This window comes from Aptenodytes forsteri, unplaced genomic scaffold (assembly GCF_000699145.1).
Source record: "Aptenodytes forsteri isolate BGI_AS27 unplaced genomic scaffold, ASM69914v1 Scaffold132, whole genome shotgun sequence".
Classification (NCBI taxonomy): domain Eukaryota; kingdom Metazoa; phylum Chordata; class Aves; order Sphenisciformes; family Spheniscidae; genus Aptenodytes; species Aptenodytes forsteri.
In genome coordinates this window covers 1,994,235-2,012,863 of record NW_008795520.1, presented here as the reverse complement: position 1 = coordinate 2,012,863, position 18,629 = coordinate 1,994,235, and the positions used below count along the sequence as shown (strand labels likewise).

At 41.1% G+C, this 18,629-nt stretch overlaps 1 protein-coding gene across 1 annotated transcript; it reads right to left on the bottom strand.

Moving 5' to 3' along the window:
- Positions 1 to 4,211: 4,211 nt before the first annotated feature.
- CUNH1orf198 (chromosome unknown C1orf198 homolog) lies at positions 4,212 to 17,928 on the bottom strand. Its single transcript, XM_009281768.2, has 3 exons — positions 17,884 to 17,928; positions 7,815 to 8,366; positions 4,212 to 5,876 (listed from the first exon to the last, which is right to left on the bottom strand). The coding sequence occupies exons 2-3, from the start codon at positions 8,358 to 8,360 to the stop codon at positions 5,820 to 5,822; spliced, it is 603 nt and encodes a 200-aa protein (XP_009280043.1). The 5' UTR covers positions 8,361 to 8,366; positions 17,884 to 17,928; the 3' UTR covers positions 4,212 to 5,819.
- Positions 17,929 to 18,629: the final 701 nt, after the last annotated feature.

The following is an 18,629-nucleotide window of genomic DNA, read 5'->3' as shown; positions in this document are numbered from 1 at the left end:
CCCGGCAGCTCAGCCCCTGCAGCAGCCGCTGGTCGCTGCCTGCACTCTGCCAGCCTGGTGGGAGCTCCTAGGTGCCCTGAACCACTGGCAGGAGCTCAGTTTCTCCAGGATGGAGAAGTGAAAAAAAGCTGTAATTACTGGCCACAAGCATTTCCAGTATTCTGTGCTCTGAAGGAACTGAGCTGCAGCCAAACAGGGGTGGAAGCCAAAGGGTTCGGTACAACACACGGGCCAGAGCCGGTTTCTTAAACATAAGCTTATAGGCACACACCAGAAGTTTCCTTCTTGGCAGATGTAAGCTCTGAAAAATGTGGCAAGGAAAGCAGGATGTTCAGTCAACCCTTTAATAACAAACAGCTGTAATAAAGTCCGGGCTTCCTACAAATCAAAATAAATTTTGCCACCAAGCTCCCTGGAGCCAGTGCTTCAGCTCACGTAGCTGGGAAACGTCAGGGTGGAGGGGACCCACGCAGTGAATTTTCTCCTCCCATTTGAACTTTTTTCCTTCTTCCATCACCTTTCTTTCTTCTCCCGTCTCCATTGCGATGCCGCATGCCACTGCATCTTTTCATAGCAGCTGGCACTTTACAGCAGCAAAAGCAATCCTTGTAACATACTTGGTATCTCGCTGCAAGTGGGAAATTTTCAAAGGCCGCCTTCACTCTGGTTATGGGACTTCAGAGAACAAGCCCAGGAGATGAATGGCCAGCTGAACTTCAGGGTCCCCGGCACTCTTGCCACTTTTGGTAAGGAGGGAAGCTAAGGCTGAGGTCAGGCCCTTGTGTAAACTTCTGGTTGGTCACTGAAATCGTTGAACCATCCAAAAACCACAAAAGACTCTTTCCCTCCCCCACCCTTTATTTTTTTCATTCCTCCATTCGTTTTGGAGACAAGCATTATAGGAAAACTGCAGTAAGCTATTTTCAGGGCAGCTACATGTTTTTTGACTTGTTGGCATCCCAGTAAAATCCTGAGCTGCCAAGGGCATTTAGCCCTGTACCTTGGTCCTGTATGAGGTCCAAGTTTCGCAGTCATTAGGCAGCAGAGCTGATAAATGCTGTGATTTAGAGGTTGCCTAATGGAATCTTTTGCCCCAGAAGACATTCAGAGTAAAATCCAGAGTGATGCTTACAGAAAAATGGTAAGCTTTAAAAGTAATGTGTTGGGCTGAAGGTGAGTAGAGACACGGCTGCCAGGCTTCAGCCAAGCATGGCTCGGGGTAATGGCTGGTTGTCCACCCCCGCAGCTGCCCTAAGAGAAGGTACCTTTACTGTGCTGAACACATGAACTTGTCCTGGCAAGAAAATCAGGCTGCTGGTGAGGAGCAGGATGAGCTGTGGTCTGTCCCTTGGCGTCTTCACCTTGAACAGCAGGGAAGAGAACAGGAAGGAGCAATGCCCCTGGGAAGAGGATCTTAGGGGACAGAGGATCTGTTGAAGGAGAGGGATGAGCTAATCGTGAGATTTCCTTCTCTGCTCCATTAGGATGGAATAAACTTGGTCTCAGATCAGCATCCTTTGGGTGCAGTTCAGTACCACTGGGGAACTGCTGGATTAGGGATGCAAACAAATCTTGTGATCATCTCCCACCTCACATTCATTGACTCTAGAGGGTGCTGTCAAAGCTCCCCAGGTGGTGGGAGGTCAGATGAAGATGTAGATCCTCGTTGTGAACTACTTGGTTATATTATGTGTTGAGGTGCAAAGCCCACTTGTGAAAAGGGGACAGTAACAGAGATTTTCAATAGAAATGTAGAAAGAGTCCTGCTGAGAAGAATCAGCTGTGCCTGGCTTACCTGCTCTGTAAAGGCTTTCACTAGCATTAACTCATTAACTCACAAATGTAGGACAGCCAAATTATGGGTTTGTCCTCTCATTAACAAGAACATACTGATTCAAGTGGGTCACGAGCAAACTTGGACAGCAAAGCCTGGGGGCCTGTCTGTGAATAACGCCTACAAAGTCGGGTTTGTAGCTCAGGGACGTGACTTGTGAGCTGTTTGGGGGATGATGTTGCTGAGTGATCGACAGGACTCTGCCTGCTGGGTGCTGCTCCAGCACCCACAGCCGTGACCTCAAAGACAGCTCTGCACCATCTGAACCTCAGCAACTGTGACTGAAGTCACCAATAAATAAATTGATCCCTATCCTTCGGCAGGCAGCCGCAGCGTGTTTTCTACTCTGCCTTTACAAGTCTTCACTCAGTCATGAGACCTGCTGGCTCCACATGCCCAGACAGCGCCCAGATGCTGTGGATTTGCCTTTATTAGAGAGGACTTTTAAGAGTTAAGAGGGAGCTTAAAAAAGACTGAAGCAAACTATGTGTAGGCCAGATCCTAAATATAGTTGGAATACCACCCCTTAATTGGCTGTTGAGTCTCTCCAAACCAAATTCTTCTTCAAATGCCTTTTTAGTTGTTGGTAGAAATTCAGCTCAAGTATAAACCAAATTGAGTTGTTTTTCAAAATACATTCTGGAAGAAGTGGATGTGGGCACACAGAAGAAAAGCTATCCTTGTAGCTGCACGTTTGATTCTCTTACACTTTGAGAACTTGCTGCGTAAGACAAAAGGTAGAAAGTAAGACTACCCAGCGGCCTCTGCTAGCATCTTCTTTTTTGTGACGTGCTTTTAAAACCCATACGTAACCATCAACTGACAGGAAAACTGCCTGGAAGTTTGTCATTGCCAGTGCTGGTCATTTGCACTAAGTACAGTGAGCCTGCTGATGGGAAGTAGTGAATGAATTCCTTGTTTTGCTTTGCTTGTGCGCGCGGCTTTTGCTTTACCTATTAAACTGTCCTTATCTCAACCCACGAGTTTTCTCACTTTTACCCTTCCGATTCTCTCCCCCATCCCACCGGGGGGGAGTGAGTGAGCGGCTGCGTGGTGCTTAGTTGCCCGCTGAGGTCAAACCACGACATAGTTTTCAAATTGCTCCTGCAATATTGATCCAGATACTGCTTTGGATTACCTGAAGATATTGGGGGTGAGGGTGGGGGGTGTTAGGTTTAAGTCTATTACAGTGAAGTATGAATCGATTTTAGTCTTTATAAAAAGTCCCAAATCTCATCCCGATAAAATGACAAAGCAGAGATACTTCCCTAAACAGCCTCACTTAAAAGCTTGAAAAACAACTGCAGTGTATTGATTTTTTTTTTTCCTGATCTGAAAAATTCAGTTTCTAAATTCTAGACCAGATCATTCTTGGCTGCCTCTCAGGCAGATTCAAGATGCCCCAAACGACGCCAATGGCACTGAGGAAAGCAGAGTATAAAGGACAATACACAAAGCAGCACAAAAGCCTTGAATGTTCTATTTAAAGTGACTTTATTAAAACATTGTTAATATAAAATGTGACCAAGTACAATTTTTTTTGTAAGAATGTTTAATAAAAACATATTAAAGAAAGAAGGAGCATCAACTCTTGTCAAAGCACAGGAAAAACCTACCAGGATAAGTAAAAAGTTCTGCAGCATGTTCTACCAGCTGGTCCCAATGTGTATTAGGGTCGAGTTAGCCGATGGAAGAGACAGGCAGCCCAGGTTCTTCCCTAAGAAGCTTTAAGGTATTTAGCAGAGGTTTAAAATAACACTCCTCAACAGTAGGAGACTTTGCTTTCATATCTCTCCATATCAAAGTAAGGTTAGAATGCACATCTTCACGTTGGATTTATACCTTTTCAGCAGCTGAATGTACAGAAAATTAGATTCGCTGGTAACTGTAAACCCCAGGGTTAACATTTGTCAGCTTTGAAAAGAAGGTGCAAGTCAATGCTAATTATACACCTAAAGAATTTGTGCTGAAGTTGTTCTAAGCTATATTAATGCTGGATGCTCTTAGCAAATGCTAAAAAAGATCAGCTAAGAAAAAACCAGCAGTAAAGTCCAGGCTGATAGCAACAACAAGTATTTTCTGAACTGCTGAATGCAGAGTCAATATCCACGAATTACAGGAGTTTGTACATCTCAGGAAACACGTAAAGAAGCTTTCAGAAGTCTATAAATAAGGCTACGCAATGACTTATACGCTGTGGCAATCTTCTCCTTAAGCTAAGAAACCTTTTAAGAAAATACTAGAAAAACTGGAGGTTTTGGGCTTGGTGGGTCTTTATGACTTATACGCTGTGGCAATCTTCTCCTTAAGCTAAGAAACCTTTTAAGAAAACACTAGAAAAAATGGAGGTCTTGGGCTTGGTGGTTCTATTTTTCTTGGGGGGGGGAAGGGGGTAGCCTACAGCATTTTCCTTGATCAACAAGTAAGTTTTAATGCTCTATCAGCATCCTCCGCTTGTTCAGAGCAAGCAGCACACCGATTAGAGGCAAGGATTCTTCCAGGACATCTCAAACTCTTCCTGTAACAGGCAGAAGAAAATCCTAGAGCATCCAATTCTGCACATTTAACTGCCCCTGGCACTGAACCAAATGTCAAGTGCTAATCCACGAGAAGCCTAGCACAATTACGGTCTAGGAGATGGTGACCTTCTTATAGCCTTGGCTGAGACCCGTTAGACCCCCGTGTTTTGCCTTCTACCCCAAACAAATGCTATGGGACTATTGCTGAGGTAAAGGGAAAGGTCAAACCTTTGGCATTGGAGCAGACCAGTCACTGGCTGTGCGTAGGGGGAATTAAGGCTTCAAGGTGAGGTAAACACAGTGAGAGTCAGTGTGTAAATCATGCTGCATTTCAGAGACGACAGATTCGAACGATAGCTAGTCTTGTTCTCTACGTTTTAAACACCAAACAAAGACCATTCGAAAGCAGAACTGGAGGCAAGTCTGCTGAGGGCCACCTTGAGATGCCTCTCTGCACCTCGGGAACAGATGTAACCCACATGTTGAACGCTGAAGAGCATGTACCCACACAAGGAGGAAAAAAGCACCAAAGTTGATGAGTCCTTGAGACGATAAGCTGCTTAAAAAACAAAGAAGCCTTATACTGCTATGACCTCCCATAAACATAGTGGTTTCCTGACACAAAGGTAATCTACACTCCAGCAATTCCCAGTGCTGTACTTCCAGCACTACTATTATGAAGAGTTATGCTCTAGTAAGGAGGCAGTGAAATCATTAGGCTTGTGTTCCCTGAAGACAGTCTCTCCCATTCATTATGTGTTGTCCCATTCCCCTCCACCCACCCCCAAGTCTTTAATCCAAAGACCAGAAACTCCTGTCACTTCCCCAGGTCGTTTTTTTAACACTCTTATGTTATTTTAGCAGATTTGTAGGGTACAAAGACAGTGCTTCTTTGGATCCATCATTTTGGCAGTGCCTTTGCCCTCTTCAAAAGAAAAGTGTTTTCAAATAAGTGGTACAAAAGTTACTTTCAAACTAAATGAAATATAGAAATCAATGCAATTCTTCTGTATGCTTATTTTTCATCCTGTTTTTGCTAGTTATCTGAAGTATGGAATTATTTGCTTATTTGGAACCATTGCACGTGCAACGCTATTTCTTACAAGCCATGCTAGCAAGGTTTCGACTGAAAACAGCGATCTGGTCCTGTAGGTTCCATTTCTAGGATATGGAGACTCTCATCTGTTTTTCTTTAACACGTGTATGGTAACTTCTCCCATCCTCTCAATACAGTAGCTACTAAGAATTTTAACAGATATTAAAAAAATATCCAAATGAAACCACACTTCTATCACCGTTTTAAAAACAAAAATGCATATGGTATTACAAAAGTTTATACAAAGGCAACATTGAAGAGTTTGAAAGTTACTTCTAGAAAAAGACACAAATGCTAGTAAATTAACATACAAGGAGAAAGATATTCCACTCCTTCCCCAAAATTGGTGTGATGTATTTTGAAGTATCTTTTACCAGTTGTCTAGAAAATCAAAGCCAGTCTTCAAGATAACACTGCTTGTACTAGTCTGCAAGGAAAACAAAAAATAAAGATGTGGTTGTTAATTATGGTATTACAAACTCAGTACTTGACTGCCTATCTACAAAAGAAAGTTTAAAATGTTGAGTGCCAATATTTCAAGTTCTTCACCTTGCTCTAGGATACCTAAGAACCTACACCAGAAAATGCTAGACATGGAAAAATACTCACAATGACCAAAAAGGCAATTCCAGATAAAAGTAAAATTCTTGTAGTTGTCTGCAGGCAAAATGTTATTTTTTCCCCCGTGGAAAAATTCATAAAGATCAATTTTTAGACTAGAGTGGGAATTGCAGAGAATGAAACAAGACACGGAATGCAAGCATCGCTAATTCAATGGATTGCCTGTTGCAATGACAGCCAGTTGTTTCCAGAAAACCACACAGTTTAAACTTTGCTAACAAGTTATTTACTAGGCTATCAAGAACACGCTCACTCCTGCAGTGCTGCACTTTTAGCCATGACATTTAAGGTGATTTTAGTGTTCAGGAAGACTATTCAAGGGACACAGCTGAGTCTCTGGATTCTCTTCCTAGATCATGGCTCTCTTCCCCAGAACAGGGAAGATAATCCAGAAAAGAGGAAACAAAGAAAATTCTGTCATACTGTCTTCTCTGCTACTCTGTTCACATTTCGACGTGGGAGGATTGTTTCTCCACGGAGAGAAAAATCACGCTTTCCAAACTATTTCAGTTAGCTAGAAAACATTCACAAAGGAATTAAAACTGTAACAAACCATTAATTTGTAGGAAAACATGAAAAAGCCTTTAACTAAAACCAAAGGACTACCGCGGTCACAATTTGTAGCAAAACAGCTCAAGAAGCATTATGTCCTAGCTTGGGAAAAAAAAGAAAACACTAAACATAAGGGTCCAAATACTGAAGTGGCTTAAGTATTGTTCTCTCCTAAGTGCTACCACTTCCTTCGCTTCCAAGTATTTACCTCATCCTGCATCTTTCTGACCTTACATCATCTTGTTCGGAATTTAAACAATCACTGTTGGGAAAATACGGTAGAGAAGAAGCCATGCAACATGCTTAAGGTGTACGGTAATATGTCAGGCTTATGCCAGAGTGATGCTACAAATTACAAACAGAACTGCAGAGCTCTGTTTGAAGAACCACTCCGTTTCTCTGATTCACAGTTCTCAGGCTTCAGATCTCTTCCTTTTCTTTCCCTCACCATGTCATATCCTGTTGTTCCCTTTCTTTTCTCACAGATCAGCATCTGCTTTTTAAATAGCTTCAGCTGGCTATTGAGCTGCTTAAGGTTAGTTTTTGTTGTTGAGTTGTTTGGGTTTTTTTATTAAAAAAAACATTGAGAAGGCTAATTCTGGAAACTCATTCCATTTCCATTTTGGACTTTAAGAGAAAACACATTTGAAAGCAGCCCAGCTGCCTGGAACAAAGCACTGGGAAATGGCTGTTGGGCTACCGCTTAAAACAGCTGAGAAACTAGTTCACCATTCACCGCTATGCTGTGTGTACCAACAAAGTATCCTAGACTCTAGTTTATCTACTTTTCAAGTTAAAAAACTTTTTTTTCCATTGTTTTGCTGTTTCAAGAAAAACAAACAAACAAACAAACAACTCTTTTACTTGATATAGCAAGCTCTTTACCCCAAAACTGTTAGGTAGGTTGCTGCCAGTTAGCCACTGGATGCCATGTCAGCATTTGTGCTATTACATTTAAATGACGCCTTTATCCTGTGCACATTACTACATTAAAAAATACTTGATTGAAACAAAAAATAGCAGTTAACATGTTGGTTAAATAGACTTCTTTAAATTTGCAGGATAAAAAGCTAGCAAGCTTAGCTATGGCTTAATGCTTTATGGAGTCCCTAATCTTCCAGAGTGGCCTTGTCAGATTTTAATGTGCTACACAGTTTTTAAATCTAAGGACAGTGGATACAGCGGTCCTCACCTGTCCAGGCATTTGCGGATCTGTAAGTATAGTACCATCAGTATCTTCCTTATTTGTCCTAGAAGATGCCAGGTCCTGTGGTGGGTCAGGAAGAAGGAAGTCATCTAGAGAACTAGCAGGGTGTTGAGTGGGTCGAAGTTTCTCCCATTCGAGAGATACGGAAGGTAGGCTGGGGGCGACAGACTTCTCTGGTTTAGTTATGCTGGGCTTCTCGGCTTTTGCCATCTCCTTTGGAGTAGACTCTTGTCTGTAAAAAGAGGGAAGGGGTTTCTCTCCTTTCTCCATGGACTTGATCTGGCTGGGGGTCAGGGACTGGAACTCAGACTTGTCTCCTTCAAACTTTGAGCGCTCTGCATTTATCTTCCAGAAAGAGGACTCCTCTTCCTTTCTGGATGCTATCAACCCATCAGAGCCAGGGGTCTTACTGGCCTGAGAAGATTTAGGGACTTGGACACCAGGTGCTGCTTTAACGGGCTGCCTCTGTTCATTTTGCAACTGGGCACCACCTTGTTCTTGTATGGACAGAGATGCAACGCTGAACTCCATCTGACTCTGTTCAGGGTTAAAGAAAAACAGTATTTCAAAGCCCTTCACAAAGACACAGCTTTGAACTTCTGATCTTGATGCATGTAGATAACACCTTTGCCGGTGGCTAGACAACTCCCAGATAGTAGATACCACAGCAAAGCTAACTTATTTTCTCTATAAATGTCTCTTTGTAGCTACATAAAAATAGTAATTTTTAAAAGTCTGAACTGCAAGCAAACGTAAGAGTCCTAGACCTGCTGCAGAGGAGTCAGAGTGGCACTTGAGTGCCATCCGAGCTAGCAGTGCATAAGCATGCACAGCACTAAAACATTAGAATAGCGGCACTAAAACATGAGAACAGTTGTGGATGCATTTTGAAAGCCATAGATGTTCTACATGAAAATATAAAGCAAAAAAGCTTTACAGTGTAATTTAAAAGGCAATCTTCCATTATAGTCTTTGAAAGAGTTGGCAACATGTTACAACTCCATCTACTTCCAAGATAAAGGATTAGATGTAATGGGTATGCGTAGATAACGTGGTTTTTACAATTATAATGCCCCTCTAAAGGAAGAGAAACAACTCCAGCAGGACCAGTTCTTCACTTATTCCAGAGCCTTGTTTTGTTTTTACTTGCAGTGCAGATAGCTGTACTCGTTTCTGAGAGGTAACACTGGGTCAAGGAAGCAGGTGACCACAGATCTTGCAAAAGCCACCCAAAAGCGAACATTACTTCAAAATGTTCATTTTACTTACCACCACTTCAGTATTCTTGATTGTCAACTAGCCGGACACTCTTTAGGCTAATAAAAGTTAAGCCTTATTTCACTCTGAGGAACACGTAAGTGTTACTGTATTTAGAGCTACGCTGTTGTCATGATGGGCCTGATTAGTTTTGAAAAAATTCAGAGGACATTTCAAATACTAGCTTTTGCTACAAGCAAAAGTTGTTCATTACAACACTGAAGTTCATTACAGATTTGTGATGTTTTCTCCATTCTACTTCATTACCTGGCCTTTCCTGAATAAAACCGCAATAGCGTCTATGGGCCTGAGTCTAAAACAAGCCCTAGTTGCATATCATTTTCACTAGAAGTGTTTGATCTCGAGTCCTACATTATTGTGCATGTTAAGTTCAAAGGGACTCTAGATCTAGCAGGTCTTGCACACCTAGTATTTAATATTCAGAAAGGTCTCATCAAAGTGCAAATGTTAACTCAGCAACTGATTATTTATAAAACAATTTTTTTTAAACAGTCAGCAGCTGACTACACATAATTTGATTCATGGACTAACATCTGACCTTTCTAAAGAATTAGATACATTAGATATTTTTCCAAGGCAAGGAAGCACCAAGTTCCGTGTTTTCATTAAGAATATACTGTGTTATCAAAAGATGCAGAACATAAGCAAGCTGTAAGTAATTATAGCTCAGCTAGAATAAGGTGAGTGCAAGGATACATGCAACTCTTCCCAAACAGCTCAACACCTCACCCTGCCTGCAAAAAACTAAGACGAAAAGCCTTAGTGCTCCAATTTTTTTTTTTTTTTAAAAACAAAAGTCATGACGTAAAGTTAAGAGCAGGAGTTTTTTCCTTAGATAAATTCTGCATAAACAAACTATGGATGCAATGGTGTTGAGGATTATTTACAGTGACTGCCATTCCCTATATTAAAATATAGGGATTCATTTCCCTAAGCTCATTTGGCAATTCTACTGAACAGAGATTTACAACCCTTAAGATGCTTTAAGACTTCAGAACTGATAAAATCCCAGCTTAAAAAAACCCACAACACAATATAAAATAGATCCGCACTTCCCAATATCCAAGAGAAAAAAAAAAAAAATTTTTCTATCTTGGAAGACTTAAGTACCTTGCCATATAGGAATTAAGACAGTGCTACTTTCTATCCTTCAACAGTCTTCCTTCTTCTGAGTAGCCTGTGCCAGGGCTCACACTAGAGATGACAGTAGCTAAAGGCCACCATAGCAGCAGTCAGTTTCAGTAAAATGATTCCTTCACCCCCCCAAGCCCAAGAGAGAGGGGAGGTCAGTGCCCAGAGGGGCCATCACAGCCCCAGACCCACCAGAACAGTGTTGGAAACAAAACCAGGAAAAATACTGATGGAAGGGAAGCAGGGGTCTGTTAGAACAAAAATTAGAAAAAGGAAAACCAACAGGATGGTTTTGCCTTTCAACGGCAGCAAGATAGACAAGCAACGCCAGGCTTCCTGGGAAGTTCTTATGCTGTGGTGCAAAAGCCACTGCCTGTGGTCATGTTTTATGTTCTTTCGTATGGGTCCAAATATCCACTCAGAGGTCTGGTTTGGAAGCGGCAGACCGCTGCTAGTGTAGAGAAGAGCGTGGCACTGCAGCACAACTTCAGGCAGTTGTACCTTTTCCAACCCGCTCGTGGATGCATGTTCTGGAGAGGATGCCCTCTTTGTCCTTTTAGAACGCAGACCGTGGGGTGTACCTTTCCATTTCAGAAGACAGGACCACCCAACATTTAAGATTGCATATTTGTGTCACGGTATGCTTTGGAGATCAAACAGTTCATAACCTGACATGGAATAATCTGAATGAAAATACTTCTTCAGGAGTTTGCTTTCTCCCCCAAGGAAGGCAAAGATGACAAGACTACCCTGACAGGTTCTGAAAGCACCGCGTCTCAGCATGATGTAAATACAGCCCCGAGAGGTCAGATGTATAATTCTGCTTCTAGCATTTAGCTCGAGAAGCCAAGAACTTCTGTGGACCAGCCACAAGTTATTCTGTTTTCCTTGAAATACATAATGCTTCTATTTGACTTTCAAAGTTACTTAAGACATCTGAAACCCTAAGAAATGTAGCTGATGAAAGAAAATGATTAATACACAGTATCTTTCAAGTCACAAAATTGGCAGTGAAATACTATAATCACCCTCCCTGCGCCTCTCCTCCCCCCCCCCCCCCCCAAAAAAAAAACCAACCCACCCAATACAGCAGCAGTATAAGTAGGGAGCTAATTTCATGCAGAGATGGAGAAGACCCATGTGTGAAACACCCCATGCTGACATCTAAGTCATCAGTAGTATTGTACATTCCAATGAGTCACTAGACGCTAGAAATGTGAGTTTAATTAGCGTTCTGCTCTCAATTTCTTAAATCAGATTGCAAACTGACAATTGATTGGGTCAGCAGGAGAGGGAACGAAACGACATTTAAAAGACAGTTACCCAAAAAAAAGCATTTCCTTTTCCTTTAGGTTTGCCAGCCATGAGAATATCTTGATGCACATCTCTCCTGGCCCCAATCAAACTTACGGTAGCAGCTAGTCCGTAAAGGGCCGTACCGCGTGTTTGCTTTCCTCGGGCTGAGGCAGAGCTGCTATGAGCTGCAGTTGCGCACTTGAGCATTTAGCAGCAGAACTGCACTTGTGGCACTCTACCAGCTGCCACCTTGGGGAAGCAAGCACTGAACGTTGCAGTAAGATTTGATGGTCAAAAGTGAATTGTCATTTAGGAACAGTTTGGGATTCTAGAGATAGGGTTTCAGTCCCCAGCTGCTTTCATAGATTTTGTATGACTTTGAATGAGCTGCAGTTTCTGTACTTTAATTCCCCGTCAAAGGAATAAAATAAAAATACTTTCTTTTTCCTACCATTTGTCCAAATTGTATTTCTGGGAACTGTTCAGCCCAGAAAGTCTCGAGAGTTTACAGACAGGCTAGTACAGTCCCAACTGCAATTTCTAGAAGTTATGAGAATTCAAATAAAAGCTATTAACAGCAGTAGTATTTTCAAAATATTGCAAGAGCAAGTCATTCTCAACGCATTAAGAGAGAGAGGGGGAGAGAGAGAGTACATGTGAGAGCATGCATGAAGTAGTATTTTGAGGCAGAGCAAACCTAGGAGTCTGTGTTCTTTTCGGTCTTAACCCTCTGGTCCCAAACCACTACAAGGGTTAAAATAAAGGATGCCTAGGTCTTGGATCATCTTTCTGTCTAATAAATGTAAGTAATATTAAAAATTGCAGGTTTTAGGAATTTGTGTGTCCATCTTTCCTTAAAAAGACTATATTAAGGTATTTAGGAATTTTATTTATTGGATTAAAAAATTTAGACCTAACTTCAGTCTCAAGGCAGGGATAATCCACCAAATCTTAATATTGGCTGTATAGACTCATGGGAAACAATGTATTCTAAAAGAGAGGCACCACACACTAAGAACGTAATGATTTAATAATACTGTATAAAATCAGGTCTCAGTTCATAAGTCTATATTAAAAACAAGATGACCACAAAGAACCCAGGAGCTTTTTCTTTTTTTTTAAAGCATCTTATTCACTCATCAGGAATGTGTAGTATTTTACTAAACAGTCAAGCAAACACAGCCAAAACAAATTGTTTTGCTTGGCAGCCTGAAAAATCCAAATTGTTGAGACAAAGACTGCAGAAACACTGTCAAAAGCAACTTGTTTTAAGCACAGCCTGATATATGCAGAGGTAAGAAAGCCAAGTTTAAAATGATTTAGAAGATGACTTTGCTTTGCTGAATGGACAAAACCAAAATAAATACGGGACCCAAAGTAGTTGCAGTTTTTGCTTTGTTTCCTGTGCACACCGTGGGTGTTTTCAGGATCTTTTCAGAGTCAGAAATAAATCCTTAGGTCAGCAGAGACCAATTGCAAGGGCAAAAATAGAGCAAAGCACTCAAAAACAATCTAAGTAATTTTAGTCCATACAGAAAGACAACGCCAAAGACACATAGCGTGGAGCTTCGGAGGAAATTTCATGATCTACTCTTTGGTGATATGAACAGCATCCTAGTCTGCCACTGTCACTGGTTAGCCTGAGCAAACTCATACTGACAGTATCTAGTGTGTGCACGGTTTTACACTTAAAAACAACTGTCTAAAGATTGATGCAGGTAATCGGATCCTTAGCCGAGAACATCTGGCCATGCAGATTAAAATAAACCTTGAACACTGCTACTATTACCACAAGTTAGGTTTTTTTTGCTCAAGAGTTAATAGTCAACAGTAGTCTTACAGCACTGTGTTTTAAACATCTGTAGTCTAGACCAAAAAGGGAAGGGAAAACCCAAAACCTCAGGCACCACTCTTTTGTCTTTCCAAGGAAGCATTGCCATTTATGCCAGCTTGATAAAAATAATCACACCGAAGCATAGTTTGTAACAAACAACTCTAATATCAGGCTGCTAAGGAAGGAGGGGGGAAAAAAAAAAAATTCTTTTCTGTCACTTTCTTCCTATTTAAAAAAAAAAAACAAAACACAGAAACAACTAGGACTTGTACCAAGAAGGATATTGAAGACTGTCTTTTAGTTTTAGATAAGGGAAACAGTTTGCAAACCACATTTTTTATAAGTGCAACATAATTTTTTTCTTTCTAAATCATCGCTGGGATTAGATCACTTCTATAGCAATATAATTAAGGAATTCACACGGGGAGGCAGCAACCAGATTACTGAAGGGATTGAAGCTTGACACTCTCTTTTTGCCTTTTTTTTGTTTGTTTGTTTTTAAACACACCTTGAAGACTTCTCTTTTCAACAAATATCTGAGGGCCTGTTGAAAGCAGAAGAGAGCTGAAGCAGGAAAAAGTCAGGAGTTAAAAGAAAAAAGTACAAAAAGGACTCTCTAAAGCTATCTTCACAACTGTTCTACCTGTATCAAGACCAACAAATTTTAGATGTGCATGTGTCTATTTTAAGCATTTGGAATAAAACCTATTTTAGTTAATAGCACGAATTAGAAATAGATTCCAACTTATTCCCATGCTGCTCTGTGCATTCACTGTGTTAGCTGAGGTGGCAGACTGAAATTATATTTTCTGGCCACTACTAAATTAATTAAAAAAGAAAAAAAAAAATCACACCAAAACCAAAAAGTTCTGAGTTCAGGAAGAGTTGCAGAGAAATTTTATTTCCAAACCCAGGCACGATTCTTGTTTTCCATTTATATCTTGGGATCCATGCTGAGTTTCGCTGAATTTTTACTTCAAACAAACCAAGAAACCTCAAAGGCTAAACTCGGCCAGTATGACAGCTTTCATCTCACTTAAACCTGAAGCCATAAATAGAATGCCCTAAATTCATAAACCTGGCTTTAGCTCCAGTTAAAAATGTAACCCACATTTCAAGATGTGTTATGTTCATGAGGGCTCCACCCATGAACCAAATCACTGTCTCCAATTCAATCTCTAGTTCTAAAATGTCAGCTTATTTGCAGTGCCATGAGAACTCGTTGCTTCCTGAGTAGTCTTCCTTCTGAGAAGTGCTACAGTTTTCTACTAAAGATAATTAGTATTTTAAATGCTGTCTAACAGCTAACTCGGCAATCTACATTGTATTTCTGCTTTGTTTTCCTTGTTTGAGGGTTTAAAAATAAAGAGGTAAGACAAGAACTTTAAATACACATCAAACTGCTAAAAATGGTGGAGATAGTCATGCAAGTGTTTGCTGTGATACAAACGACTTAAGCCGTATCTCACATTTCTGTTTAAAATGAGAACACAGAAAGTTTACTTCTGACAGAAGTTATCAAGCCCTTCAAGAACGTTCTGCCCAAAATGACAGCAATTTAGTACACTGTTCTCTGGGTAAGTTTGACAGCCATGAAATTAGGGAATCCATTGCACTAACTACCATGAGAAAACTTTGTCCATACCTAATCAACTGGAATCACCATTGGCATCACTGTAACAGCTGAGAGAGGCTCCAACTTGCAGAAAACATGCCCTCCCCTCTTCTCTACTCTTCTCATTACCCTCTCAGTTTTCCTGAAGTTAGTTACAGACAAATACTGATTTTGCTGCATTCTTTTTCTTAGTCTCAATGTTAAAAAAAAAAAAAAAAAAGCCTATTGGTTTTACTGATTTACATCTCTACTTTCTCCTTCTCTGCAAAAGCAGAAAGTGAACATCACATTGCCTTCCTTGGATAAGCCAGAGCACGTTCACGCAAAGCTGCAAAAGAACGAAGGGATTTTGTCATCACTGCAATAACATGCAAAAAACCAAACCAAACCAAAACCTCTGCATTAAAGGGAGATCAGGGAAAAGACTATTATGGAAAGAATAACCCATCATGTGGTAGAGCTCATAGAATGGAAAGAGCCGGACAGCCTGAAATAACAGCAGGAACAGATCTGGCTCACAAGACACTGAACGTGCGTTACAACATGTCAACCTTCTTAGACAGCTCATTCAGGTTTCTTCACTGTTTCCCCACGCTGGACCGATTGGGCAAGGATACTTTTTCCTTAGCCAGTACCTCATGGGGGAATTGCCTTCCAAAATTATCTTATTAAAGTAGTGGTTAGGGAAGAGATCAAAGAGTAAGCACAAAGCAAGATCTCCACCTTTAGAAATGGAAGACTCAGCAGTTGAAGGATTTGGCTGAAAGACTGACACAATATGAGGCACTGGGGAAAAGTGAAAAGGAAGAACCCACACGAACCAACCAACCCACACCCCATAAAGCCGGACAAAATGGATTTTCTAGAGTTTTGCTAAAGGAAAAGGTCATGCAACTTTTCAACCTACAGCTGACGCACAGCTTTTATCTCTGGTCAGCAAGGAGGGAGGCGGGGGAAGAGGGAAGCACAGCTTGATTAGCTGAGACAATTATTTCTAATTATTTTCTAAAGCAACCTCCTCCCCACCTCACTTTTCTTCAGTAGTCACACGAGTGTTCCCATATCATTCTGTGATCCTCCATTCATTACAGAATAGTATGAAACTAGAGCATCTATCCATTGCGGTCCCTCATTTTGAGACACCAGAAGGACAGTAAAAATAATCTTAATGGGCAAGGGATAAACCACAGGCTGGGTTGAAAAACACTTCACTAGACATACAAGCACTTAAAAGAAAAGACAACTATCAACTAAAGAGAAAATTCATTTGAGTGCAGATGCATCTCATCATGGATCACTAGTCAGTGCATTACATGAAGCACTATCTCCAGGAGGTTCAAGTATTCAGAACTTACAAAATCCTGTCAAGACAGAGCTTAGAAATACGATTACACCTGCCATGTTCCCAAAACTGAGTTTTAGGGTTTGCACCAAAATGTAGGGGAGAGACAACACCGCTGTCTCCAATGTATGATTTATTTTACCTTATCGTCAATGAGGTCCACACTCTTCTCACTACTTTTCTTTTCTTGACAGCTTCACCCAAGTACACCCATGCTAAAAGCCTCTTTAGTATTATACTAAAAGCCTGTGGCTGCTTCTTCTAAGGGTCCTGAAAGACAGGAGGGCTTGCCTGAGCTACCAGGCTTCCACTGCAGGAAATCCTCCACTGGCTTCTGAACCACCAGAGCTTCTAAGGGAATTTTAAGGCAAGTGAAGACTGGCAATGGTTTCTCTTTAAACTGCAGCACTGTAGGCTGCAGGGACCCAGGAGTCACATCAAGTTATAGGTTAATCAGCATCTGCAAAGCACAGATGGGGTGCTAGCTACAGGCAGTGACCTTGAGCAGGGAAGGGAAGACTGACAAGTCTAGGGTCAACTGGATCAATTTAGTATTCACTGGCATTTCCAAATAATTACTCTGCATTAGGCTAAGATTATAGTCATAAGCTCATACATGATTATCTACATAGTTCAAGGGCAAAAAATGGAAGAAACAGGGGAGAAGCAGCTTTCTCTGGCAGATAAAGCCAGAAAACACAAAGTCTGAAACGTGATTAAATTAACGTGCCCACCATACCCAGCTGAGAAAGGCAACGAGCTGTGGTTTTGCTCCCAGATTTTCTTCAATAAGAAGAATTAAACTTGATTTCCCACCACAAATATGGTGCAACTGTATTTCCTCAAACTGAAGGTTCAGAAAGATGGGGAACTCGGGCTCTGTCTTAGCCTTATGAGAATCCCATCGTAAATAATGCTTTAATAAAATACCAGAGGTAAAGTGTGTGTGTGGGGGGAACAAACAAACAAACAAACCCAAAACCAACCCACCAAAGAAAAAGACATTATTTTTTGAAGCAGCTGCTTTTTGGAGAGGAAATAACACAATGCTTCTACCATAGCCCCAGGTTAACAAGTTTCATTACATTCTAGTACATAACAAAAAGACAAAGCATTAGACAGGCTTTAAGAAAGAACCCAATGAAGTTACTAGGTATCTGTACCTTTCTCATCCCATTTCCTAGCTACTTTACTCCTGACTTCTGACTTCAAAAGTGAAATGCAGTTATGTTTATACAATATCTGAGACACTGGTCTTGCTAAACATGGAAAGTTGTTTAAAAAGTTTACAAAGAAAAATCAAATAATTTGTAATTAATCAGTTTTACACCTGCACTTGAAGCCAGAACATTAGTTCATGAAGTACATTTTGCGTTTCTGTTGATGTAAATCGAAGCACACCAGTCCCATTTCATTTGCAGGACGGTCACTTTACACAGCTCCCATAGAATAAAGGTGACATTAGTCTATCAAGTCTCAAAACGAAGACGATATAAATGCACAAGGAACAGTATGAAATGACAAACCAACATTAAAAATAAAATTGCTGCATATTTACCTTTGTTTCCCAGGAGAATGGAGCCGAGTGTTCATCTTGCCAAGTTATGTCCTGAAATAAAATTCAACAATGACTAAAAATCTGAAGAGCGCTTTACCAGCTCAGGAGCATCATAGAGATGACATTATGTTGCACTGCTGGAAGCATAACAACCACTACCACAGAACTTGCTAAGAAGCGAGAGCACTACTTAGAGATGGCACTGATTACATTTTAAGACTGACTGAAAGCAAGTTCTCTGAGGGGAAGACTATCAATTAGTATACCAATTTAACCTACAAAATATATGAAGGTTTAACCTGGTCTAAACCTCTTGAAACGGTTTCTCTACAAAGAGCTTTAAAACATATTACATTTCCAGTTTTCTACTAGGCGTTTTCTTTGTCAGCCACTAGCAACACACAGGGACAGAAATAACAAAAGGAGCAGGGGCCTTAGGGAAATAAAGTCCCATTTCCTCCCCTCCGCAGACCGGGTGCAACCAGGCAGTCATACGGCAGGGGCTGCGCGTCGCGTCCATCAGGCCAAGCCACAGCTGGATCCAGCCCTGACAAGACACATCGTTACGCCACTTCAATCACCATCAGTCTGAAATAAGTATTCAGTGCTGTCAAAAGAACCACACGATGTCCAGAGTAAAATCCCAACCTGAAATAGCTTCTTTTAAGCGGCAGTGAGACAGCTGCACGTCCATCAGGCCAAGCCACAGCTGGATCCAGCCCTGACAAGACACATCGTTACGCCAC

Excerpts from the sequence above, each read along its gene's own strand:
- CUNH1orf198 (XM_009281768.2), bottom strand. The coding sequence starts at position 8,360 with ATGGAGTTCAGCGTTGCATCTCTGTCCATACAAGAACAAGGTGGTGCC. Across the intron at positions 5,877-7,814 it reads ATCCGCAAATGCCTGGACAG|ACTAGTACAAGCAGTGTTAT; the intron begins GTGAGGACCGCT and ends TTTTCCTTGCAG.